Raw genomic sequence first — 26,324 nt, 5'->3', positions numbered from 1 at the left:
TTCGAGCTATACGCTATGCGCTACATGCATTCAAGGACTGCCTTTCACACAAGACTGTTCTGATCCAAACAGACAACACAGTCGCCATGTGGTATATAAACAAACAAGGGGGGACAGGTTCTTATCTCCTTTGTCAAGAAGCAGCACAGATTTGGGACTGGGCCCTGACACACTCGATTCTTTTACGGGCCACATACCTAGCAGGCATCCACAACACAGTGGCGGATCGCCTCAGTCGTCAATTCCAACCACACGAATGGTCCTTGGATCCAGCAATAGCATTCAAGATCTTCCAACTCTGGGGTCAACCGACGATAGATCTCTTTGCATCCCCTCTCAACTACAAAGTAAACAATTACTGCTCTCTCCTCTGGCAGCAGAACAGCCTACCAAAGGACGCATTTGCTCGCAATTGGAATTCAGGCCTGTTATATGCGTATCCACCGATACCTCTCATAACCAAAACACTAGTGAAACTACAACAGGACAAGGGGACTATGATACTCATAGCCCCATATTGGCCTCGACAAGTATGGTTCCCCACACTGCTAGATCTATCAGTCAGGGATCCCATTCACCTGGGAGTAGCTCCCAATCTCATAACTCAGGAACAGGGTCAGTTGCACCATCCCAACCTTCAATCCCTGTCCCGAAGGCTTGATCTTGCAACCTCTCAACCTTCCATCTGCTATATCTCAAGTACTTATAGCTGCACGTAAACCTTCCACTAGAAAGAATTATTCCTATAAATGGAAACGGTTTACGCTGTGGTACACTCAGAAAGATTTAGATCCTTTCACTTGCCCCACTACATCGCTACTAGATTACCTTTACCACCTCTCAGACTCTGGTCTTAAGACGTCATCTGTAAGGGTACACTTAAGTGCAATCTCAGCTTACCATAACAAGCTTGGAGATGCAGCTATCTCCACACAGCCTCTCGTCAGTAAATTCATGAGAGGCCTAACTTACATTAAACCTCCAGTTCATTCCCCAAGCATACCATGGGATCTGAACGTAGTACTCACTAGACTTATGCGTTCTCCCTTTGAACCCATAAATACTTGTGATCTTAAATACCTTACTTGGAAAACGGTATTTCTCATAGCCATTACATCGGCCAGAAGGGTCAGTGAACTACAAGCACTAGTCACATATGAGCCTTTTACAAAGTTCCTACATGACAGAGTAGTCCTCCGGACACATCCCAGATTCCTTCCTAAGGTTGTCACGGAATTTCACTTGAACCAATCAATAGTTTTACCTACATTTTTTCCTAGGCCGCACTCTCACCAAGGAGAAAGAGCCTTACACACTTTGGACTGTAAGCGGGCGCTATCCTTCTATTTAAACCGCACTACAGCCCAAAGAAAATCCAGTCAGCTGTTTGTTTCTTATGATCCAAACAAGCCAGGTAAAGCAGTGGGTAAGCATACTCTGTCAAACTGGCTAGCAGATTGCATACAGTTCTGTTATGACAAAGCAGGCCTTACTCTTCAAGGGCGAGTAAAAGCACACTCAATAAGAGCGATGTCTACTTCAACAGCACACCTACGCTCTGTACCTATTCTGGACATATGTAAAGCAGCAACATGGAGTTCTCTTCACACCTTTGCAGCCCATTACTGCTTAGACAAAGAAGGAAGACAAGATTCAGCATATGGACAATCCGTCTTAAAGAACTTGTTTCCAGTGTAACCCCAACTCCTTCTACATCCAACCTGCTGTGATTTCGGCTGATTCATTTCAATAACAATACCTTACGGTTACTTCAGCACAAAATGACTCAGCCTCTAGCTTGCTAATCACCCATATGTGAGGACTAGCATCCTGCTTGTCCTGGGATAAAGCAAAATTGCTTACCTTGTAATAGGTGTTATCCCAGGACAGCAGGATGTAGTCCTCACGAAACCCACCCGCCACCCCGCGGAGTTGGGTCCGATACGTTTTATTATTTTATTTTTGGCCATCGCTTATTGCTACAAAACAAGACTGAAGAGAGACCCCTGTGGCAGGGAATATCATAGCATGCTGGGCATGCTCAGTAGGCACTCCGGTGCCAGTCAAAAGTTTCATAGAAACTTTTAAAGAAGTTTTCCGTACATAGGGCTCCATCACCGATGTCACCCATATGTGAGGACTACATCCTGCTGTCCTGGGATAACACCTATTACAAGGTAAGCAATTTTGCTTAATATATTTTCAGAAAGATTGAGCTCCATGGTGGCTGTGTGGTTCGCCGGTTTGAATATCTATTAAACAGTAACGGGTAGTAAAGTGGATATGCTCTGGTATGTATATACAATAGAATATTGAGAATATCTGTGATCTTTGATGTGGTGATGGTTAAATAACATTTTACTTATTTGTTTGTGTTCATAGATGTGTTTGAAAAGTGGGGACATTGTGGTCCGGACATGTGGTGATTACATGGAAGAGGTAGTAAGCTACAATATATTGGTGGTTGGTTTTAAAAAAAAGTTTTTGGGTAAAGTTTTGGACAGAATAATGATAGACTTTATGGTATACATGTATTCCAGATACCCGATTATTAAGAATGGTGTACGGTTGGAATTAGGAAATATTGTAAGAATCCCCTGAAGAAGCCCGATTAGGGTGAAACAAGGTGCCTTGTCGGGTGATTGGTGTAAAAAACTCTTGTTAATGAAGATTTAGAAGCACCACTGGGGAAGGAATACAAGGATCATTATAAATGGCATTGATATTTTATGGGGAATGCAATTTTTATGATGAGTGAATGTGATTATGTGTTATTAGGGGGTTAGGGTTGTGGCTATGGGTTATTAGTACCTAGGACATGTCCGGACTATGTGCATATTAAATCTACTGTAATATATGGTGTGATAATATATGTTCATGATGATGGGTGATATGTATTAGTGTATATGCATTGTTGGGTATAATATTGTTATAAAATTGTGTAAATATTGTATGTATCTAATGTTTAATATGATATAATAAAATGTGTACATGTTTGGGAATGGAACAATAAACCTGATGAAAATTTATTGATGATATAAGGTTATGTTAATAATCAGTGTTAATAGTTTTAGGATTCCCTATGTGTGTTAGGTTGTATTTTGAAGAGCTTCCATAAATTTTGTATTTCTATATTTGTTTTTAACTTTGTGAACCGTTGTGAAGGTATGTCTGATGTAACGGTATATAAACGACAAACTAAACTTATGAAATTGTTCCAATAATTTTATTTCTGATTTTGAAACTGGAATCTAACTGAAATGTCAGATGTAAACATACAGAACTGTGAAAGACAACCAGACAAAAATCCTTCCATTCTTGCTATCCATTTCTAGATCTGTTCCAGGAGAACATTACAAGTGACTGCAGGAATCTCTACTGCAGTCATTTTGACTATTGGTGCCTAAGACGCCTTGTGACTGCTAAAACTGCTGGTCTGCCTCTGAAGTTGCTGCCATTTTTGACTGGAGAACCTGGTAACCACATTCCTGTGGTTACCAGGTTCTCCAATATTGTTAGCTATTATCAGGCCCAGTACATTGGTGTTCCCCTGTGCAGTGAGGCCCTTGTGTGCCAATGTTCATTCTGGCTAGTGCTGCAACCTATATACCTAACTGCACTTCCTGATTTGTCTGGGGAGAGTGCAATAGTTACTATAGCACATAAGTTGTATGGGGATGAAGAATTTTGGACACTGGTGCAGAGACAATCCTCCGCACTCAGAGCTGTCATTTCTTCAGACAATGTTGTTCATCCAGTAGCCACACCATTGAGATCTTGGGAGGTTTTTCTGATTACAAATGTGTCTGTTGGGGCTGCAGGCTGCAGGCTTGCTGTACCTTACCCTTCCTTTTCCCTGTCATGAGGGAAAAAGGTTAGAGAAAATGCTGAAAGATGGTATTAGTCACAAGATCATCACAAATTGGATCCCCACCTTAACCCTTTAAGTTCCTGAAAAAGAATTCCTAACAATTGTTAAACAGCTGTTTCTATCCCGCCAAAGGCATATTATCTACCATTGGGAACCTATGAATTTTTATCCTGCCTTCCATATCTCCCCTGGCTTTGCCAAGACTAATCCTTTTTTTTTTTTCTTGTTCTGACAGGGCTCATTTAGTCCTAGTTATGAGGTGTATTTTTTTTATTTTTATTTTCAGGTCATATTGCTGGGATCATCGACCAGTGCAAAACAGCTCACCAATCAGGCAACCAGGGTCTTCTCCTTGTACAATATGCTTAGAATTTGTAGAACATCTTCCAACTTATAACATATTGCAAAGTCCCTGTTGTAAATCTGCTTGGTTTCATCGGGAATGCTTACAGGTGAGAGATTTTTCTTTAGCGTTGTAGCAGTTTGCAGTCTGAATTTGCCCACTTTTCCCCTTAAGGGGCTTAATCCCATATAATGCAGCACAACATACTTGTTTCAGCAAGCCTTTGCTTGATGTAGTGCCTGGCCTTTTAACCTTGTTATGCTGGTGGTTTATTTTAGAGTGCGAGCCTTTAGGCCTGCAGGTTTGTTTTGAGCATGTGCATACCTTATGTTTTTACTTGTGCCTTTTGTGACGTGCTTTGTATGCTGCCTTGCGCTCTGGATTTACGTGTGGGCTATAAATGTTTATTTAAAACATATTTCTGAAAGAAACTAAGGTTTTTGAATTAGCATGTCCTCCACAGGCTCCATAATACACAGATCCCTCCTTTTGGGATTAGGAGTTTGCGTACATATTTGGAATTCTACAGTTTTCTTGATTCTAGAATCCCTGGGAGGGCAGCTTGTGAGTGACAGTAAAAAAGCTACTAAATGAAGCCTTCAGTCATATCCCACAGGCTAACTTACAATGACCAGTGTCCTTACTTCATATTTCAGACAGATGGAAATAGAGCCAGTCTTCACATTCCTCCTAGCAAAGACATGGGAGTGCTGCCATGGTGGCGTATTCTTTCAGAAAAGGAAGAAGTGCACTGGCTCTAACTCTGCAGCCAGTATCAGACCTGTTCCTCTGAAAATAAATGCATTTGGTTGCTAAGGATTAAAGCAGAATAACCTTTTTTTTTTTTTTTCTCTTTTTCTTTCCCTCAGTATCAAGCCCTGAGTGCTGGCTTGTATTTTTTTAGATGCACAGTATGCAATAATAAAGAGAAGTTTCGGAATGAAATGCTAAGATTGGGAATCCATGTTCCAGAAAGGTAAGTTTTTTTATTTCTAATCTTTTACATATTTGTGTCAATTTAGGATAGTGGTTTTATAAAATTTGCTTTAGAAATGCCAACTACAAGGGTGAGAAACTAAACAGCTAAAGGCAAATGAGTACCATAATAGCCTGAAAATTGTGGCATAGTTTCCTGTACAATCTATATTGGCATTCAGATATCTTTCTGCGAGTAAATGGTTAGGTAAGTTAGATTGTTTAGTCTGTATGAGACAAAAATTTGACTTGCTTTTAACTTACTATGAAATCCCACCACCTCCCTTAGAGCTCGATGCAATAATTTATGCGCACATTTTGTGTTTGCAAATGTTACACCAAATGCAGCATGGAGTTCTGCAAACAAATGCGCATATAAAACTGTATTCTGCTCACCGCCCTTGCATGGTCGCTTAGCCCCGCATTGGCCGAGGCAGGTTTGGTTACCACTCCTGTGGGGCCCGGTCCATCTGGGAACTGCCCCAGACCTCACGTAGGATCAGGGCAGGTTGTGCCACTCCAACCTCTGAGCCCTGTCACTCACGGCCTGGATGTTGAGCGGTTGATCTTGCAGTTTTTTGATGTCTAAGAAGGTGTGCCAAGTCTTGGTGGCTTTGAGAGAGCCTTCCACCAGGAAATCTTATGCTGCGAAGTGGAGGATGTTTGCCATCTAGTGTGAGCAGAATGGTCTCAACCCCTTCTGTCCAGCAACTCCTGGTTTACCTACTGCACCTTTCAGAGGCGGGGCTTAAAACCAACTCCGTTCGGGTACATCTGAGTATCTGATTGCCATAGGTGCTTCCCGCTTGGAGGTGGATGGTTTGCCCATCTCAGTGCAGCCTGTGATAGGGCGATTCATGCGTGGGTTGTTCCAGATGCGGCCTCTCCTGAGGCCCCCTATAGTCTCTTGGGACCTTAATGTGATGTTGGCCCAGCTGATGAAGCTACCATTTGAACCACTGCGCTTCTCTACCCTCAAGTATTTGACCTAGGTTATATTCTTGGTAGCGATTGTCAGCACGCAGGGTTAGTGAACTACATGCTTTGGTGACTTTTCCGCCCTACACAAGATTCTTCCATAACCGGGTGGTTCTTCAAACACACACCCGAAGTTCCTGCCAAAGGTGGTGACAGATTTCCATCTCAACCAGTCCATCGTCCTGCATACTTTCTTCCCTAGTCCTCATGCCAGCCAAGGGGAAAGGGCACTGCATACACTCGATTGTAAGAGGGCCTTGACCTTCTACCTGGACTGGACAGCAGGCCACCTACAGTTCATCCAGCTCTTTGTCTCGCTTGACTCTAACAGGTTGGGTGTGGCTATTGCTAAGCAGACTCGCTCTCTCCACCTGGCTAGCGGAATGCATTTCCTTCTGATATGACCAAGCGGACTGCAACTGGGGTGCCACGTCAGGGCTCATTCTGTCAGGGCCATGGCGATTTTCTGTGGCTCACCTGCATGCAGTTCCAATGGAGGAGATCTGCAATGCTGCGACATAGTTCTCTCCACATCTTCGCAGTTCATTGTCTGGACAGGGATGGCTGCCAGTATAGCAGATTCGGCCAGTCTGTCGTCAGGAACCTCTTTCAGCTGTGAACCCAAACTTCCTACCTAAGGCCAAAGGTTTGAGTTCAGACTGTCCCCACTGTTTCCAACAGCACCTCTGTTGTGCCCATTGGCATCTGTTTGTCTATTTGTCCCATTATTTTTGAGGCCAGCCTGTGGCTAGGGATTCAAATACATGTGAGGACTACCATCCTGCTTGTCCTAGGAGAAAGCGAAGTTGGTTACCTGTAACAGGTGTTCTCCTAGGACAGCAGGATGTTAGTCCTCAGGAAATCCACCGGCCACCCTGCGGAGTTGGGTTCCTGTAGTTTATTTTATTTTTTCGTAATCTACTTATGAGACTGAACAGAGAGACCCTGCATGGACGTGTGGTATGCTGGACATGCTCAGTGTGCCAGTCAAAGTATCTAGAAACTTTGACAGAAGTTTTCCATGCCGGGCTCCATCTGATGCCTCACACATGTGAGGACTAACATCCTGCTGACCTAGGAGAACACCTGTTACAGGTAACCAGCTTTGCTTTACCTTTTAAGAGACAGGGGTTTTAGGACTGCCGTACCGACATTCATTCCCGTTGGGGATGGGGACCTGGGCAGCCTGGTGGGTTGAGCAGCCCAGTGGGCTAGGCCCCGTAGTTAGGCTTTTTCCTTGCACACCACGTGGTAGGCTGCAGTGGAGTTTTTATGTGCTCATGTGCACGCTCTGCTGCCCTCTACAGGCCATTGGTGTGCGCAGTGCATCGGCTCTGCACAAGCGTTTGTGTACTCGTTTTTTGGGCACGCCTCTTATGCACAACTTTTGGACTTTCTACGCTTCGGGTCTTGTCGCATAAGTTGTGTATGCACCTTGTCTCGCTTGCTTCAGCCTTGCTCCAGTTTTATGCACATTAATTTTTGAGCGCCAGCTGTTCAGACACACATTTACCACCACAATGGTGCTGGTAAACAAGAAATCAAGTGTCTTCCTATTTGTGTTGCCTGTCATATTAGGGCTTCTCAGCCTGACCTGGCTTCTAACCTGTGTCAGCACTGCTCACACATCAGGGAGAGTTGTTGTCCTCAGATTTGGTAAGCCTGGCTCCTCCCATTCTGATGATAGGTTGGTTATCCTTGACTGGAGGAATGCCAGATTTCGGTTCGCCTTTGACTGGCTCCTCCACAGGCGAGGGGAGTTCTCTGCGACCAGCTCCAGTTCCTTCTGGGCTTGGTTTGGATCCAGCTGCCTTTTCTTCGGTTGAATTTTTTCAAGGCATACAAGTTTTTCTTCAGGTGCAGTCCTCTGCTTCACCCAATCCTGTCAGGTAAGACCCTCAGCCGGTGGCTCCTTCCTCTTCCAGTCCTAAGCTTCAGTGCTGGAGCTTGCCTCTGCTCCCTGTGGGTATTCCTGACAGGAATCCGGATGGCACTGATGGATGAGGTAGATACTGATTCCCTAGAAAATGGGGAAATTCCTCCAGGACTGGAACCGTATCGAACCATGTTGAGGTTCTTTCATAGAGCTGAACTGCTGGCACTGATTTCTCAGACTTTGAAACAGCTGGGTGTTCCTGGTTTGGATGCCATGTCGGAAGCCAAGGAAGAATCCCATTTTGGTTTCCTTGCATAAAGCTTCTTGTTTTTTTCCATGTGATGAATGCCATTCAGGAATTGATTGATCTTGAATGGGATGCTCCAGAGGCAAATTTTAAAGGCAGTTGAACATTGGAAGGCTTGTATCTCCTGGATCTGGCTTTACATTCGGTTTACATTTCTCAAAGTGGATGCCCTGATCTGTGCAGTCTCTAAACATAGAAACACAGAAATGACGGCAGAAGAAGACCAAGTGGCCCATCCAGTCTGCCCAGAAAGCTTTCACACTTATTTTTTCATACTTATCTGTTACTCTTGGCCCTTATTGGTAACTTTTTGGTTCCAATTTCCTCCGCCCCCCCTGCCATTGATGTAGAGAGCAGTGCTGGAGCCGCATCAAAGTAAAGTATGTAACTTAATTGGTTTGGGGTAGTAACCACCACAACAAGCAAGCTACTCCCCCCGCTTATTTGTGAATGCAAATCCTTTTTTCCACATTGTCTCTTGCCGTTGAAGCAAAGAGCAATGTTGGAGTCGCATTAACCGTGTGTGTTTTTATTGAATAAGGGTATAAATCACCAGGTAGTAGCCGTCATTCCCGCAAGCCACCCCCATGCCTCTTCTCATTCACATCCTCTAGATTTTATGGATCCACAATGTTTATCCCATGCCCCTTTGAAATCCTTCACAGTTTTGGTGTTCACCACTTCCTCCGGAAGGGCATTCCAGGCATCTCCCACCCTCTCCGTGAAGAAATACTTCCTGACATTGGTTCTGAGTCTTTCTCCCTGGAGTTTTAAATCGTGACCCCTGGTTCTGCTGATTTTTTTCTGATGGAAAAGGTTTGTTGTTGACTTTGGATCATTAAAACCTTTCAAGTATCTGAAAGCCTGTATCATATCACCCCTGCTCCTCCTTTCCTCCAGGGTGTACATATTTAGATTCTTCAATCTCTCCTCATAAGTCATTCGATGAAGACCATCCATTTTTTGGTCGCCCTTCTCTGGACCCCCTCCATCCTGTCTCTGTCCCTTCGGAGATACGGTCTCCAGAATTGAACACTTTTTTGCCCTGGAGGGTCTGAATCTGGTTGGCTATTTCAAGTATAATAGTTAGAGCCATGTCTGCATCAGTTGCCTATCTAAGATCAGTCTCCATGTGGATCTGCGAGTCTGTGATGAGGAGTTCTCTCCACATATTCCCATCACAATATTGTTTGGACAGGGACTCCCAATATGACAATCTGAGGAATCTTTTGAGGTTTAGCACCCAATTCATCCTTCCTAGGGCCTGTTTCTTTTTATAAGAGTAGCCAGCAAAGAAAATAGAAAAAATGTAAAAATATCATGTTGCTACTGAAAACCGTTTTAGCCAGTTGGAGCTTCTTGTTTAGTTTTTCTTCTCCCCTCCCCCTTTTTCATTTGAAGTGATCTGTAGCTAGGGACTGCCATTCTGCTTGTCCTTGGAGGAATCAGTTGCTTACCTGTATTCACAAATGACAGCAGAATATCGGTCCTCATATACGTGACATTGGATAAAACCCATAGTAATGATGGCAGATAAAAAAAACCAGTCTGCCCAGCAAGTTGCTCATAGTAATAACTGCCGCTCCATGCAGGTTACCCCCATGCCTTCTGTTAAGGGTAGTTGGTGCCACTCCATGCATGTTTTCCCCATGCACTCCTTTCTTCGTTTCCAATATCTAGCCTCTAGGGATCCGCAGTGTTTATCCCATGCCCTTTTGAATTAATTTGTTTTCGTCCTTGCCATCTTTTCTGGAAAGGCATTCCAAGCATCCATCACCCTCTCTGTGAAGAAATATTTCCTAATGTTGGTTCTGAGTTGTGACCCCTATTTTTAGTTTCCTTTACAACATAAGAATTTGCCATGCTGGGTCAGACCAAAGGTCCATCAAGCCTAGCATCCTGTTTCCAAAAGAGGCCAAACAGGCCACAAGAACCTGGCAATTACCCAAACACTAAGATGATCCCACGCTACTGATGCAGTTAATAGCAGAGAAAGTTTGTGCATCATTAATACCTTTCAGGTATCTGGAAGATATCTCCCCTGCACCTTCTGTCCTCCAGGAACTTACTTATATAGATACTTAGCCTCTCCTCACAAATCTTCCGATACAGACCCCATAACATTTTGGTTGCCTTTGTCTGAACCGCTCCCATCTGGTCTCTATCCTTTTTGAGATACGGTCTCCAGAACTGAATACAGTACTCCAGGTAAGGCCTCTCCAAGGACCTGTACAAGGGCATTATCACATTTTTTTTTTACTGGTTATTCCCCTCTTTAGGCAGTCCAGAATTTTTCTGGCTTTAGCTATCCCCTTGTAACGTTTGTTTGCTGCCTTCAGATCGACAGGCATTGCCCCAAGATACCTCTCCAGGTCCATGCACATTAGTCTTTTGCACACATCCCCTGCCCCAACATTGAATACAGCTCTTGGGTTGCTGCATTAGAGATGCATGATTCTGAACTTCTTGGCATTGAATCCCAGCTGCCCAATCTTTGACCCTTCTTCAAGCTTTTTTTAAATCACTTTTTCCTAGCATGTAGCAGATGAACTCAGGACCAATGGGTAGAGTGTGCTCCTCATAGCAGTTGAAGATTGATCAGATTTCAATCTGACATCAGCCCTAGTACATATACCCCTGCAGGATGCTCTGCTCTTCAGTATTTTCCGTCTCCATAGCAGTTCGGGACTCTATACACGTTTGCACAGCGGTAGAGTATTCTAACCAAAGAAATCTTACCTCTACAGACGAGCCCCGCTCTCCTGCGGTGATACCTATGGGTCATGCCCCCAGTTGAGAATTCCTGAGGTGATTTCCACGATCCCTCAGAGGTAGACCTCGGTCTGGCAGCCAGTTCCCGGTGTGGACTTAGCCCCCGACAATGGTTGCGGCTGAAAGGCAGCGGATGCAAGTTCGAGTGCGGCTGTGAAGGTACCTTTCCCTTTCCCCCCGCAGCCAGAGACCGGGAAACTCCGAGACAAGTAAGGTAGAAAACTTCCTAAAAGTCTACGGTCTCCGAGGCTCAAAGAGCCGCACAGATCGCCAGCCGGCGTCAGTGCTACCGGGTTGATCAGCCCTATCCGGGCTAGACCCCGGTCCGATACGAGGGTCCTCCCACGTGGCGACCCTCTGAGGTGGTCGCCATATTGCTCACGTGTTCGCCGTCGCCATTTTCGCTTGATTGCTGCCTTGTCCACCGATTCGAGCCATGCGCACAAAATCATTTGTGCACACACTGGCGCGTGCATAAGTGCCGTGCGCACAGCAATGCGCAAGAAGGTGCCGGCCGCACAGCCACACGCTCAACTGTGCCGGGTGCATAAGTAAACCCCATGTGCACAGCGGTGCGCGCATCTTATTGAGCGTGCATTCAATCTACACGCACAACTTCAGCGCACCCGAAGCACATAACTAAGCCTCCCAGCGTACACTTGAATGCACAAACCGGAGGTTTCTGCAATCCTACACGCACAAACCATGGCACTGCCGGATAAGAAGCTTAAGGCTCAGGTCCTCTGCCCAGCATGCCACATTAGAGCTGCGCAGCACGAAGAGGCCCACGGCCCTGTGTCTACAGTGCGAGGAGGCTCTAGGTGAACCAGGTCAAGGTCCTCCCCAGCCGGTACTGGGATCCGGATCCACCGACAGTACACTGGACCTCGCTACCCCCAGCGGGAGCCTCCTTCAAACGGGGCTCCTTGGGGATGTAGCGCCTCTCAATTTAGACACAGCATCTTTCTCCTGGCTAGAATACTTCAAAGGCCTACATACCTTTGTCCACATGCAACCGGCGTCCCCGATGTCACAACCACAGCCTCCCCCAGTGGACCCTAACATCCCGGGACCCTCTAAACCCAGAGAAGTGCCTCTCCTGCCCAAAAGCCCCAACACTGGGGACACTGACACCTCGGATGAGGATCAAGACTCCCTGGAGGAAGGGGAAATCCCTCCAGGAACGGAACCTTTCCGAACCATGAGGCGGGTCTTTGCCAAAGATGAGCTTTCAGACCTCGTGGTGCATAGCTTGAAAGAGCTTGCTATCCCAGCACAAGTGCCACAGGGGAACCTAAGACGAACCCCCTCCTCGAGGGACTCAGTCAGGCCTCCCGCCATTTCCCTTTGCTGCAAGCCGTCCAACAGCTGATTGACCTGAAATGGGAGGCTCCGAAGGTCACTTTCAAAGGGGGACGGACCCTGGCAGCCATGTACCCCCTGGACCTTGCTGCCAAAGATCTCCTGGTATTCCCCAAAGTGGATGCCATGGTCTGCGTGGTCTCAAAGTGCACTACCATCCCAGTTGAGGGAGGAGCAGCACTCAAGGATACCCAGGACAGACGTCTGGAATCCATCCTCAAACAGTCATTCGATGTTTCAGCAATGTCACTACAGATCGCGGCCTACTATGCCGTGGTGACATGCACCTGCTTATCAAAGACCAGGAACGCCACCACACCAGTCGAAGCACTAGAACCAGCAGTATCATTCCTCACAGATGCGACCTCCGACCTGGTGAGCACCGCAGCCAGAGGCGTTTTGTCCATTGTGGCAGCCAGAAGACAACTCTGGCTCCGAAGCTGATCAGCCGACGTGACGTCCAAGACGAGACTCACGAAAATTCCCTTTAAGGGAACCCTCCTGTTCAGAAGCGAACTAGAGAAGTTAGCCGACAAATGGGGTGAATCCCCACTACCGCGGCTACCGGAGAACAGCAAAAGAAGCCAGCGCCCCTCCCCTGAACATCTAAGGGCAGGGGATCACAGCGCTTCAAACCGTACAGAGGTATATATCAAGCATCTCGCCCCGCAGGCAGGGGCCAGTCCTTTCGGAACAAACACAACAAAAGGGGAGCTGGCGCTGGTCCAGGCCCCTGCTGCACCCCACAATGAAGATCAGCTGACCCATCCACAGGAAGAAGCCATAGGGGCAGGCTTGCCCTATTCTACCAAAGATGTATCGAGATAACTTCGGACAAGTGGGTCCTAACCATCATTCGAGATGGATATTATCTGGACTTCCACAACATCCCTCCGGACAAGTTTGTGAAATCTCCCTGCCACGACAGTTTCAGGAGGACGGCAGTGGAATCCACACTGACCAAATTGCTCGACTTAAAGGCCATAACGCCGGTGCCCATGCAACAACAAAATACTGGGCACTATTCCATTGTATTTTATCATTCCCAAGAAAGAAGATACGTTCCGGCCCATCCTGGACCTCAAGTCCGTCAACCGCTACCTGAGGGTCCCTCGCTTCCGCATGGAAACCCTACGCTCGGTCATAAGGGTGATACAGCCGGGAGAATTCCTTACATCCCTGGATCTGTCAGAAGCCTACCTGCACATCCCGGTCCATCACGAGCATCAGTGTTTTCTACGCTTCGCAATCTTGGACCATCACTACCAGTTCCGGGCACTACCCTTCGGGCTAGCCACAGCACCCCGAATGTTCACCAAAATCATGGTAGTAGTGGTGGCAACACTGAGGAAAGAAGGAATCCTCGTACACCCATATCTGGACGATTGGCTGATCAGGGCAAAATCCCCAGAGGAAAGTCATCAGGCAACCACCAGAGTCAAAACTCTACTGGAGAACCTCGGATGGGTGGTCAACACAAACAAGAGCTGTCTGCAACCCTCCCAATCTCTGGAATACCTGGGAGTCCGGTTCGACACCATACAAAACAAGGTCATTCTGACTTGTACAAGGAGAACAAAATTGAACCAATTGTGAAACCTGTCAAGCTGTCTTCGCCCCAAGGTGTGGGACTACCTCCAAGTCCTCTGTCTCAAGACATCCACACTGGAAGTGGTTCCATGGGCAAGAGCTCACATGCGACCACTACAGCGTTCCCTACTGTCACGATGGAATCAGATGTCCCAGAACTACTCCGTTCGCCTCCAGCTCCCGGAGGAAGTTCGAACCCAGCTACAATGGTGGCTACAAGAAGACCATCTGAGCAAGGGAATAAGGCTCCACCAACCTGGATCCTGCTCACCACGGATGTGATCCTACGTGGGTGGGGAGCCCACTGCCAGGAACTGACCGCCCAGGGGCAATGGGACAAGGAAGAGTCGTGATGAAACATCAACCGACTGGAAGCTTAGGCAGTCAGGCTAGCCTGCCTACGGTTCAGGCACAGACTCCAGGGCGAATCGATCAGTCATGTCGGACAATGCCACAACAGTTGCCTATGCCAGGGAGGAACCAGGAGCCAACAGGTGTCCCTGGAAATAGACCCCCTAATGGCGTGGGTGGAACCAAACCTACAAGAGATCTCAGCCGCCCACATCGCAGGAAAAGACAACATCACTGTGGATTACCGCAGCAGACAAAGTCCAGACCCAGGGAATGGAGCTGTCAGCCACAGCCTTCCAGTTGATAGTAAACCGCCGGGGAACACCAGCTATGGACCTCCTGGCAACCCTGTCCAATGCCCAAGTCCCCAACTTCTTTAGTTGCAGACAGGAGCCACAATCCCAAGGGATCGATGCCCTTGTCCACGCATGGCCACAGGAAATCCTGCTATACGCCTTCCCACCGTGGCCGCTACTGGGCGGGATCATCCGCAAGATAGAACACCATAGGGGACCAGCACTTCTAGTGGCCCCGGACTGGCCAAGAAGGCCGTGGTACGCAGACATGTGAAAACTACTGACAGGGAGTCCTCTCCCTCTACCCCCACACAAGGATCTGCTCCAACAAGGCCTGATCCTCCACAAAGACCCAACTCTATTCTCTCTTACGGTCTGGCCATTGAGAGGATTCGCATGAAGAAGAGCGGATACTCGGGGATAGTGATTGACACCATGCTCCGAGCATGCAAGTTTTCCCACATTGCTAACATACATAAAGATATGGAGACTATTCGAAGCCTGGTGTGAAAACTGCGACATCCTCCGATGGACAGTCAAAATTCCCACGATTCTGGAATTCCTGCAAAACTGCTTACAGAAGGGGTTGTCTCTCAACTCCATCAAGGTGTGGTGGCCGTGTTGATATGCTACAGAGCCAAGGTGGAGGGTGGCAGCCTAGCCTCTCACCCGGACGTCTCCCGCTTCCTGAAAGGGGTCAAACAGATCCGACCACCCCTAAAGTGGCCGGTGCCTCTATGGAATCTCAATCTAGTCCTAGACTTCCTAGCAGGAGCCTCCTTCAGACCCATCTGCGGTCTGTCCCTCCGACTACTAACATTGAAGACTGCATTTCTAGTGGCAGTCTGTTCGGCCCATCACATCTCCGAGCTTCAAGCACTGTCCTGTTGAACCGTTCCTCAGTTTCACACCGGGATCCATACAGCTATGTATGGTCCCCTCTTTCCTCCCAAAAGTGGTTTCTCACTTCCATCTAAACCAAACCATCTCGCTGCCATCACCAGACGAGCATAAGGACTCGGAAGAATATCGCCGCCTTCACCATCTTAACGTCTGCAGACTCCTAGTCCAATACCTGGAAAAGACTGAATCCATACGAAAGACAGACCACCTATTCATCCTTCACAGCGGGAAGAAAAAAGGGGAAGCACCCTCACGGGCAACCATAGCCCGCTGGATCAAAGAAGTTATCAAGGCGGCCTACGTAGAGGAAGGCAAGCCTCCACCTCTACAAGTCAAGGCCCATTCCACTAGAGCCAGACAATGTCCTGGGCGGAAACCAAGATGTTGTCACCCGCTGAGATCTGTCGGGCGGCAACATGGTCCTCCATTCACACCTTCTCTAGGTTCTACCACGTGGAAGTTTAGGCTTGGGAGGACACAGCATTCGCAAGGGCAATACTAAGTGGGCCACGGGCAGCCTCCCACCCGGTTCGGGAGTAGCTTTTGTACATCCCATTGGTCCTGAGTCCATCTGCTACATGCTAGGAAATGGAGAAATTACTTACCTGATAATTTTGTTTTCCTTAGTGTAGACAGATGGACTCAGCATCCCGCCCACGGCTGCCGGCAGTCAAGGAAACCTCGGGTGAACCCCGAGAACAAGCACACACGGGTAAGCCAAGCTTCCCTCTAATTAGGACACCCAGACTTACCGGGTGTCAGCGTTTCTCGGTTGAGTGCACTGGCAGTCTCCAGCTATAACCACATCAACCAATTCAAGCTAATCAAAGTTAACCAAGTTAATCAAGTTCTTCAGTCACACATATATCCACAATTGCTTTTTGAAGAGAATACTGAAGAGCAGAGCATCCTGCAGGGGTATGTGTACTAGGACTGACTTCAGATTGAAATCTGATGTGTCTCCAACTGCTATCAGGAGCACACTATACCCATTGGTCCTAAGTCCATCTGTCTACACTAAGGAAAACGAAATTATCAGATAAGTCATTTCTCCATTCATTCACTTAACTCCTCCAGGCATGTCAACTCTTTTGCAGATCTTAGTATTATCCACAAAAAGACAGACTTTACCTTCTACTCCTTCTGCAATGTCACTAAGATATTGAATAGAACTGATCCTTGAGGCACAACACTGTTCTAACTTCAGAGCAGGTGTGTTCGTGGACCCTTAAGTTGAGGTGAGATTGGTACAACCTGCAGGGAGGAGCCTTACAGGTTCCTGCCATCAGTAGGCAGGCTCATACGAAGCAGAGACCCAGCTGGAGCTTTGCTTATACCAGCCCTCGTACCCCTCTGGTTAAGGCTTTGGATGCTGGGGCCAGCAGGTCTTAAGTGGGCTCTATATGAGCAGGAGGAGGTCCTTGGATGGCAGGGTTATAGGCAGCAGTGATCAGGCATGTTGAAATGCAAGCAAAGGTCATGGCAGGCAGCGGTCAAGTGTGATCTGAGGTCAGGTAGAGGTCAATCCAGATATCCATCCAAAAGGAAGAAGGGATAGAAAGGCAAGGAGGTCAGGCGAGGAGAAACACTGAAGACAAGCTGGGCTGAAGACATGCTGAACTGAAAGACAAGGATACTGGAACTGAAAACAAGGAACGCTGGAACAGGGAACAAGTCACTGGAGCAACACACACTATTAACAAGTAGGGAGACCTGTTGCTGAGGCATCAAAGCAGAGCCAGAACGGGTCTTTTTATAGGCCAAAACATCAGATGTCATCTGGGGGCTCCACGGGGCTTTTCCTGCTGCGGACCCTTTAAATTAAGCAGTGTTGGGCGCATCTGTGCCTAAGGGGAGGCACCAGATGAGTGCAGGAGCAGAGGTGTCTGCCGCTCATTTGGTGGCATCCAGCCATGTGGGATTGCTAGCGACAATCTGCCGCATGTAGGCCTAGGCGCAGAGGTAAAAGCAGCAGTCTGTTGGGGCACCTGCAGACAGCCAATTGTAAAAGGTTTCATTTACTATTACACAGTGTCTCCTGTCAATCATCCAGTTTGCAATGCATTTCACCACCTTGATGCCCATTCTCAAGCTTCTCACTTTATTCACGAGTCTCCTATGTGTGGGACCATATCAATAGCTTTGCTTCAGTTTTGAGTAAATCTTGCTTCGTCCAATTCTTTAGTCACCCAATCAAAAAAAAAAATCAATCAAATTTGTCTAACAGGACCTTCCCCTTGGGGAATCCATGCTGCCTCTGGTCCAGCAACTCATTGGATAGTTCATTCTTTTCCTTCAGCAGAGTCTCTATTAATTTTCCTAACACCGAGGTGAGGCTAACTGGCCTGTAGTTTCCAGCCTTCTCTCTGCTACCACTCTTGTGAAGCAGAACTACAACCGCTCTTCTCCAGTCTTGCAGCACCTCTCCTGTTTCTAGGGATCTATTGAATAGGTCTTTCAGTGGACCTACCAGCACTTGTCTGAGCTCCCTTAATATCCTGGGATGTACCTCATTTGGTCCTATGTCCTTAACCACTTTGTTTTCCTAGCTCTTTCCATATATTCTCTTCAGTAAATGGGGTTGCATCTGTCCTACTCCTATCCATGGTCTTGTCATCCAGCAATGGTCCTTCTTCTCTAGGGTCTTTTTTAGTGAACACTGAACTGAAATTTGTTTAATATTTCAGCTATTTCTTCATCTTTCTCCACACATTGTCACACTTTAATTTTACTGTTCCACCTCAAGCCTTCCTCCTTTTCCTGATATATCTGAAAAATGTTTTGTCAGCTCACTTTATCTCTTTAGCAATCTTCCACTTTTAGCTTTACTGATTTCTTTCTTTGTCTTCAGTTTAACTAGGTATTTTTCCTTGTTCCTCTTTTTGAGATCCTTTATGGCCCACATGAAACAAAGTTTCTAGAAATTTGAGCATCTTTCTATCATGCGTCCCTATTGCAATTTAAATTATAGATTGAAGGGGCCCCTGCATTGACATATGACATAGCGTGCTGCACATACCCATGAAATTTCTACTCTTAGTTTCACTAGGTAGCAGGTTTAAAACTTTTCATTCAACTCAAAACTAAGCTGTGAAACTTGTTGCTGGAGGATTTAGTCAAGACATTCAGCATAACTCGGTTCTAAGGGAGTTTGGACAAGTTCCTGGAAGAAAACTGGGTAGACATCAGAAAAGCCACCACTTAACCCTGGGAGTTCAGTGACCCCCTTGTTCTGATGCAGCATGGCATATCTTTTCTTCACAAGGTGTTTTATAACATTCAGGACTAATCCACCAATTTTACCATTATTAATTGGCTATAGTATTCAGGTGACGTTACTAATTTTTCCTTACCTGGGGAAAGAACTCAGATTGGCTATCAAACAGAGGAGGTAGGGCCAGCACAAGAAGTGGTCACTTCTTGTGTTCCTTTTCTCACTACTTTACAGTCTCATTTGGAATCTTTTTACTGTAGATGGGATGTTTTCACTCTTAAGTTAATATTGATAAAATTGTTGTCTTTTCAGGGATGCATCCTGGGAGTTAGAGACAAATGCCTATCAGGAACTTCTTCAGTGTTATGAACACTGTGACACTCAAAGCTGCCACTGCAAACAAGGAAGAGACTACAGCCAACCTAACAGGTATAAATGAGCATAATAGTTTGTGCCATAGGTTTCTGGCAGGTGCTTGAAATTATCTCCAGGAAGGATGATGTATTTTTACCTCTTAAGTCTTGAGAGAGATTTTTGTTTTGTTTTTTGTTGCTTGATGTAAAGTGGACAAAAAGATGTGTTGAACATTTCTGATGGGCTCCATCTGCCCATAGTATTGAACCTGCTTTTTTAAAGGAATATGCCACAGGAAATATCCCTAAAACTGCAGCATTTTTTTTTATTTTTTCTTTATTAAAATTTTCAATAATAAACATAACAAATTACAAGAACTCTCATTAAAGGCAACAAACCAATACATTTACTGTATTGCATTATAAAATCTGGGGATAAAGCAAATCAAAAAATTTAAAAAAAAAATCTTGGAGAGAGGAGAAAAAATTTCCTAAATTAAGTTGCTACAGATGGACTCACATTTACATCAGTTTTATCTATCAAAAATGTCTCAAGATGTAACAGGTCAAAAATATAAATTTCTTGCCTTGAAAAGTTATGAAACATCTACAAGGGAATTTCAGAAAAAATGTGGCACCAATACCCAAAACTCTCCTTTTCAAGGTCAAGAAATTTCTCCTGCGGACCTGAGTAGGTCTGTAGACGTCAGGAAAAATACAAATTTTCTGTCCACAGAACAGTACATTTGTTTTTTGAAAAATTTCTCAAAAACCAATTCTTTCTCTAAGGAAAAGGAAACAAATAATGTAGCCCTCTTGTTAATAATATCTACTGACTTTTCTTTAAAAAAAAAAAAAAAAAAAAAAAAAAAGTTGAGATTCCTGGGCTATTTTCATTACCTTCTCCTTGTATTCCAATCACTTTATTAGACTGATTAGAAAAATAACAAATTTTTGAAATACAAGGAATATTATCCTCTTCATATAACAATACTTCCTTAAATTTGTTTAACATCTCATATGCTAATGATATTCTCGTAAATGGAAAATTAACGAAACGTAGATTTTTTTGATCTCATCAGATTTTCAATTTCAGCATGTAAAGCTAAACTATTCTCAGTATTTTGTAGACCCTGAACTTTAGAAGACAAAACATTAACAGATTTTTCTAACTCGTAAATCTTTTTACTTTGCTCTTCAATCGATATCCTATTTATATTAACCAGGAAAGAGATGTAGATTAACCTGAGTAATATTAGAGTCCAGTTTCACTAACATCCTCCACAAATCACCCAATGTGACATAGGGAGGTTCCTCAATGTTTGTTTGAAGGCTTCCAATGTTTGGAAGAGAACTCCCACTGGTAGTCCTGAATAGCTGGGTGATTAAAGAAGAAACTACCTGAGGAATCACAAAAGGAGACTCCGATGTACTGCCATTAGGATTCGATGGATCAAGACCAGAGGGGATCTCTTCAGATAAAGTGCCTGGGGTTGTGGAGGAATTGGACCATTGCCAGGACTCAGGGACACTAAAAGTGCCCCCAGTGCAGCCTTCCTGTGGCATTGCAGTCAATCTGCTAACGTGAACATCCAAAGGGCTGGTGATACCTTGAGGAGTAGGGGAAGATGTAAAAATCTTAGCTTTTCTTTTCTTACCCATTAAACTGATGATTCCAAAGGTTAACGGTAGAAGATTAGTCTCCCCAGCCAAACAAACAATGCCGAACAAAGCCATGCACCCCTTTGGCGCATGTGGCTTAGGTGATGCGGCGGCTGTGTGCCACTCCACCGCATGATTTAAAGGGCCCACGGTTGCCCTGATGACATAGGCGGCCGCTCTTCCCAGATGCAGAGAAGAAGGCAATTAGATGTAATTCAGTTGCCCGATCAGTCCCGTCAGCTGATATTTTATTTTTAGCTAAACAAACTTTTACTCTTACATTGTTTATGTATCTTTTTTGACCTGGTAGTTTCCTTCTGCTCTTTGGACTTCCAGCAAGGGGATAACCAGGAATTATAGTTGGTGCTGTGAGCATTCATTTGCAATTACTCAAGGGTCATTCTCTCCCCCCCCCCCCCCCCCCCACACACACACACACTCTTATTTATCCCCTTCCAACTTATATTAGTCTGTTCTTGAGAGATAGTAGCCCACAGTCGGGGACCATGCTTCAAGGCTTCTTCTGGAACCCTGCAACCATGACCCCTAGATCTGGCCAAGAGGGGTTGCCACAGTGTATTAATTGACTTTCCTTTCTACAGGTATTGTGTGTTATGGCTGACTGCATTCTTGGGTGTGTGAGGGAAAATAAGATCTGTTTTATGTGCTCAAACATAAAGAGAGAGAGATAAAATAAAGTATGGTCAGCCTCATGCCTTCAGTACCTGAGATGTGTGTGTTTATAATAGCCCTTTCACTGTGGACCTGGGAGTGTTCAGTTTTTTGTTTTTTGTTTTTGTTTTTAATATTTTGTTAATCTATACTAAACTTTTTTTTTTTAAAGTAATTTGGGTAATTTATGGAGTTCTAGTATCCATTTTAGTCTTAGTGAAAATGGGTTCTTTCATATTGGACTAATATAAAAATGATCCAACAATGTTCATGTATACTGTATGAACTTTTGAAACCACAGTTTCCTTTACCTCTAAAAATGAGCCAATAAGGAAGTGGGATTTGAACCTTGGTATCAATGGTTCTCTTCACATTGCTCTAACCATTAAGCCATTTGTCCTTCATATTGTTGTCACTACTAAAACTATTGTAGGTGCTACCAGATTTATGTACTGTAGACGTACAGGAGGCCTGGAAGGCCATATGAATAGAGAAACTGCTGAAAAAATTAAAATAAAAAAAAAACCAACCCCAAAACTCATTTTTTGAAACATTTTTTATTGAGGAATGAATAAAAACAAATGCACTAACTCTTAGTATACAGAACTGAAAACAAAAAAGACAATCCTCAGGGTGTTTTCAAGTTTCCCCCCTTGTGTTAACAATCCGTTAAAGCTACAAACCATTGTAGTGAATAAACAAGATAAACATCCCCTCCCCCTCCACCCCATCCCCCCATACAGAGAGTCTGTCTAAAAAAAAACCCAAAAAAACAAGAACGCCATATTGAAATAGCCTGTACTATACATTATAGAACAGAATCCAAGTGTGACACATGAAAAAAGTAGTAATATAGAACAGCCTCAATGGTGGCGAAAACACACCAGTGACAAAGGGCGCGTCCTTCGGAGATTCAAAGGTGAAATCTCCTGAATGGCTGTTGGCAAAGTTTTATAGAATTTGCCCCAAATAAAACTGTCATTTTTTAAATGAAGTTTACAAGCTCTCTTCACTCAAGATAGGCGGATACTGCACTTCTGACAGTAACATTTGTCCCAAAAGACTAATTCATCATCATTTTTAAGTGTTAAAATAACTGTTCTTAATCATATGTATATTGCATTGTTTGATAAATAATCAAATACTATGAAGCAACTACCTCTCCTGAATTAAACACAAACCAAGGAGAGAGGAGATTCTACTCGCTTACCAAATCTAAACAACAGATCCCAATAAACTTGTTGTCCAACAATTAAATTCCCGGCAAATGACAATATCATAAAGATTGTTGCTCTAATGTTGTAATCTGCAGCCTCTCACCGCGCAATGGGTCGCAGGCTGGTATCAGCTTACAGAGCTTGATTTAATATAATCATTTATTGTCATTTGTCCACCCCCCAAATTACCTTTATTCAATAACCAATCCTATAAACCTATTATTAATCACTCCAAATATAAACTTTATCTGAACGAAGGCGTTCTTTAAGAATCAAATTCATCACAAATTGGAATACTTAGCCATAAGTTTTCATCGAGCAGCTACATTGCTTTGCTTTTCAATTTCAACATCCCGAGCAGCTACATTGCTTTGCTTTTCAATTTCAACATCCCAACATGTTTCGACTGAAATATCAGTCTTCTTCAGGGGAATTGTAATATCTCGAATCAGGCCAACATATTCACTATATCCTAAAAATTAAAAAAATCATGAATTAAAAACACTCAAAGCAGACCACACAGCCACAATTCTAAGCTGAATCAATAACTAGAATGAACCGTCATTCTTTGTAACAACATATGGATATGTACTCCACTTACCCGGACCAGATTTGCAGGTCTCTCTAGAGAATCAAAAAATGACGCCTCAGCGTCCTAGTTGGTCTCTACAGGCGTACTCATTCTGAATTTAAACACATCCCATCCATTCTGACCACCGGAAATCCGGATCCTCTATCCCCAATAAACTACATTACCCATGCTTCTATGCTCTTAAACCACCGTAGTTCCTTTAAAAAACTGACCAGTCGATGTCTTTATTTAATCCTTCTGGGTCGACTGTATTGAAATAATAGATCCATTTTTGCTCTCTTTGGAGCAAATAACCATCAAAGTCCCCTCCATGACTCTTAGGCAAAGGTTTTTCTATTGCAGCAAATGTTAAATCAGCAAACGTATGAAAATGTGAGAGGCAGTGCTGTACTACCGGCGCTTCTACCTTGCCACGTGTAATGGCACTCCTGTGTTCAATCATGCGGGTCTTTAAAGAACGTATGGTTTTGCCAATATATAAACGAGGACACGGGCACCATAACCCGTAAATCACACCTTTGGACTCGCAGTTGGTGAGAGAACGCAAATGAAATTTACCATTTGCAAAAAACGGTAAAACACTGCCTGCAAAAGATTGGGTGCATACAGTGCAGTTCCCACAAGGGAAATGTCCTTTGATACCAAGATCTCTGTTCTCTCCATCAGCTTTTTCATCTGCGAAATCGGAATGTACAATCATGTCCCTCAGGTTTCTACCTCGCTTAAAGGCAAACCTAGGAGGTTCATTGAACCCTTCATGTAGATGTAAAATGTGCCAGAATTTTTTTATGATGTTCTGAACTTTAAAGACATGTGGGGAAAAGGGCAATACACATACCAGCCTGTTGTCATCTCTTTGAACGTTCTTAGGCAAAAACAATAGATCTCTGTTGATCCAGCGTGCTCGCTTATACGCCTTCCTGACGATCTGGGGAGGATAACCTCTTTGTTGGAAATTGTGGCTCATCACTCGGGCTTTCGATTTGTACTCTCTAATGTCTGAACATAATCTTCTTAAACGCAAGAACTGACCATAAGGTAGATTGTTGCGTAAATGATGAGGATGACAGCTGTCATACCGTAACAGCGTGTTTCTGTCGGTCGGTTTGCGATATATAGAAAATTCAAACCCCATGGGTTGTAGCGTAATTGAAATATCTAAGTAAGCTACTTGGGTTTTATCAAAAGTATATGTGAACTTCAAATTATTATCGCAACCTTCCAACCATTCCATGAATACTATAAATTCACTAAGCTCACCCTCCCATACCACCAGAATGTCATCGATATATCTTCTCCATAATTTTATATGGTTTTTGTAGGGATTGTCTTTCACAAATTTTTCTTCAAAATTCCCCATATACAGGTTAGCCACATCAGGCGCCATTGTGGCTCCCATAGCCACCCCTTTCTTTTGGAGAAAAAATTCATTGTTAAACATGAAAAAGTTTTGTTCCAGGGCTATGCGTGCCAAATTGACTAAAACTCTAGATGGAATACGAGATGTCACTTCACTCAATTTAGCTGTAATGATTTCAATGGCCTCTTGCTGTGGAATATTCGTATAAAGCGAAACCACATCAATTGTGGCCAGCGCCAAACGATTATTGGGGAATAATTGTGCAGTCAGAAAATCTAACTGACACATCAAGTCAGACGAATCCCTAACCTGTATTATATATACTGCCGAAAGTTCACAAGACATTGGTGAATCCCCCTGGTAGACCCATTGTGTCTACCAGGGGTTCACTGTTGGAACCACTATCTATCTTTGTCGATAAATTTTTGGCACCGATGGTGAGTAAACTCCCATCATATGTTAGGGATTCGTCTGACTTGATGTGTCAGTTAGATTTTCTGACTGCACAATTATTCCCCAATAATCGTTTGGCGCTGGCCACAATTGATGTGGTTTCGCTTTATACGAATATTCCACAGCAAGAGGCCATTGAAATCATTACAGCTAAATTGAGTGAAGTGACATCTCGTATTCCATCTAGATTTTTAGTCAATTTGGCACGCATAGCCCTGGAACAAAACTTTTTCATGTTTAACAATGAATTTTTTCTCCAAAAGAAAGGGGTGGCTATGGGAGCCACAATGGCGCCTGTTGTGGCTAACCTGTATATGGGGAATTTTGAAGAAAAATTTGTGAAAGACAATCCCTACAAAAACCATATAAAATTATGGAGAAGATATATCGATGACATTCTGGTGGTATGGGAGGGTGAGCTTAGTGAATTTATAGTATTCATGGAATGGTTGGAAGGTTGCGATAATAATTTGAAGTTCACATATACTTTTGATAAAACCCAAGTAGCTTACTTAGATATTTCAATTACGCTACAACCCATGGGGTTTGAATTTTCTATATATCGCAAACCGACCGACAGAAACACGCTGTTACGGTATGACAGCTGTCATCCTCATCATTTACGCAACAATCTACCTTATGGTCAGTTCTTGCGTTTAAGAAGATTATGTTCAGACATTAGAGAGTACAAATCGAAAGCCCGAGTGATGAGCCACAATTTCCAACAAAGAGGTTATCCTCCCCAGATCGTCAGGAAGGCGTATAAGCGAGCACGCTGGATCAACAGAGATCTATTGTTTTTGCCTAAGAACGTTCAAAGAGATGACAACAGGCTGGTATGTGTATTGCCCTTTTCCCCACATGTCTTTAAAGTTCAGAACATCATAAAAAAATTCTGGCACATTTTACATCTACATGAAGGGTTCAATGAACCTCCTAGGTTTGCCTTTAAGCGAGGTAGAAACCTGAGGGACATGATTGTACATTCCGATTTCGCAGATGAAAAAGCTGATGGAGAGAACAGAGATCTTGGTATCAAAGGACATTTCCCTTGTGGGAACTGCACTGTATGCACCCAATCTTTTGCAGGCAGTGTTTTACCGTTTTTTGCAAATGGTAAATTTCATTTGCGTTCTCTCACCAACTGCGAGTCCAAAGGTGTGATTTACGGGTTATG

The 26,324-nt window shown here is 44.4% G+C and overlaps 1 protein-coding gene across 2 annotated transcripts in view; it reads left to right on the top strand.

The window, feature by feature from the left end:
* G2E3 (G2/M-phase specific E3 ubiquitin protein ligase) overlaps positions 1-26,324 on the top strand; it is a 195,990-nt gene that overhangs the window by 92,747 nt on the left and 76,919 nt on the right. For both annotated transcript variants that reach the window (XM_029599007.1, XM_029599006.1), the window contains 3 exons: positions 4,158-4,323; positions 5,084-5,190; positions 19,151-19,267. In XM_029599007.1, the coding sequence (XP_029454867.1) occupies positions 4,158-4,323; positions 5,084-5,190; positions 19,151-19,267 (390 nt within the window). The remainder of the gene's footprint in view (positions 1-4,157; positions 4,324-5,083; positions 5,191-19,150; positions 19,268-26,324) is intronic.

This window comes from Rhinatrema bivittatum, chromosome 4, assembly GCF_901001135.1.
Source record: "Rhinatrema bivittatum chromosome 4, aRhiBiv1.1, whole genome shotgun sequence".
Lineage (NCBI taxonomy): Eukaryota > Metazoa > Chordata > Amphibia > Gymnophiona > Rhinatrematidae > Rhinatrema > Rhinatrema bivittatum.
Note: the sequence above shows the minus strand (reverse complement) of the source record. Positions and strands in the feature narration are given on the sequence as shown.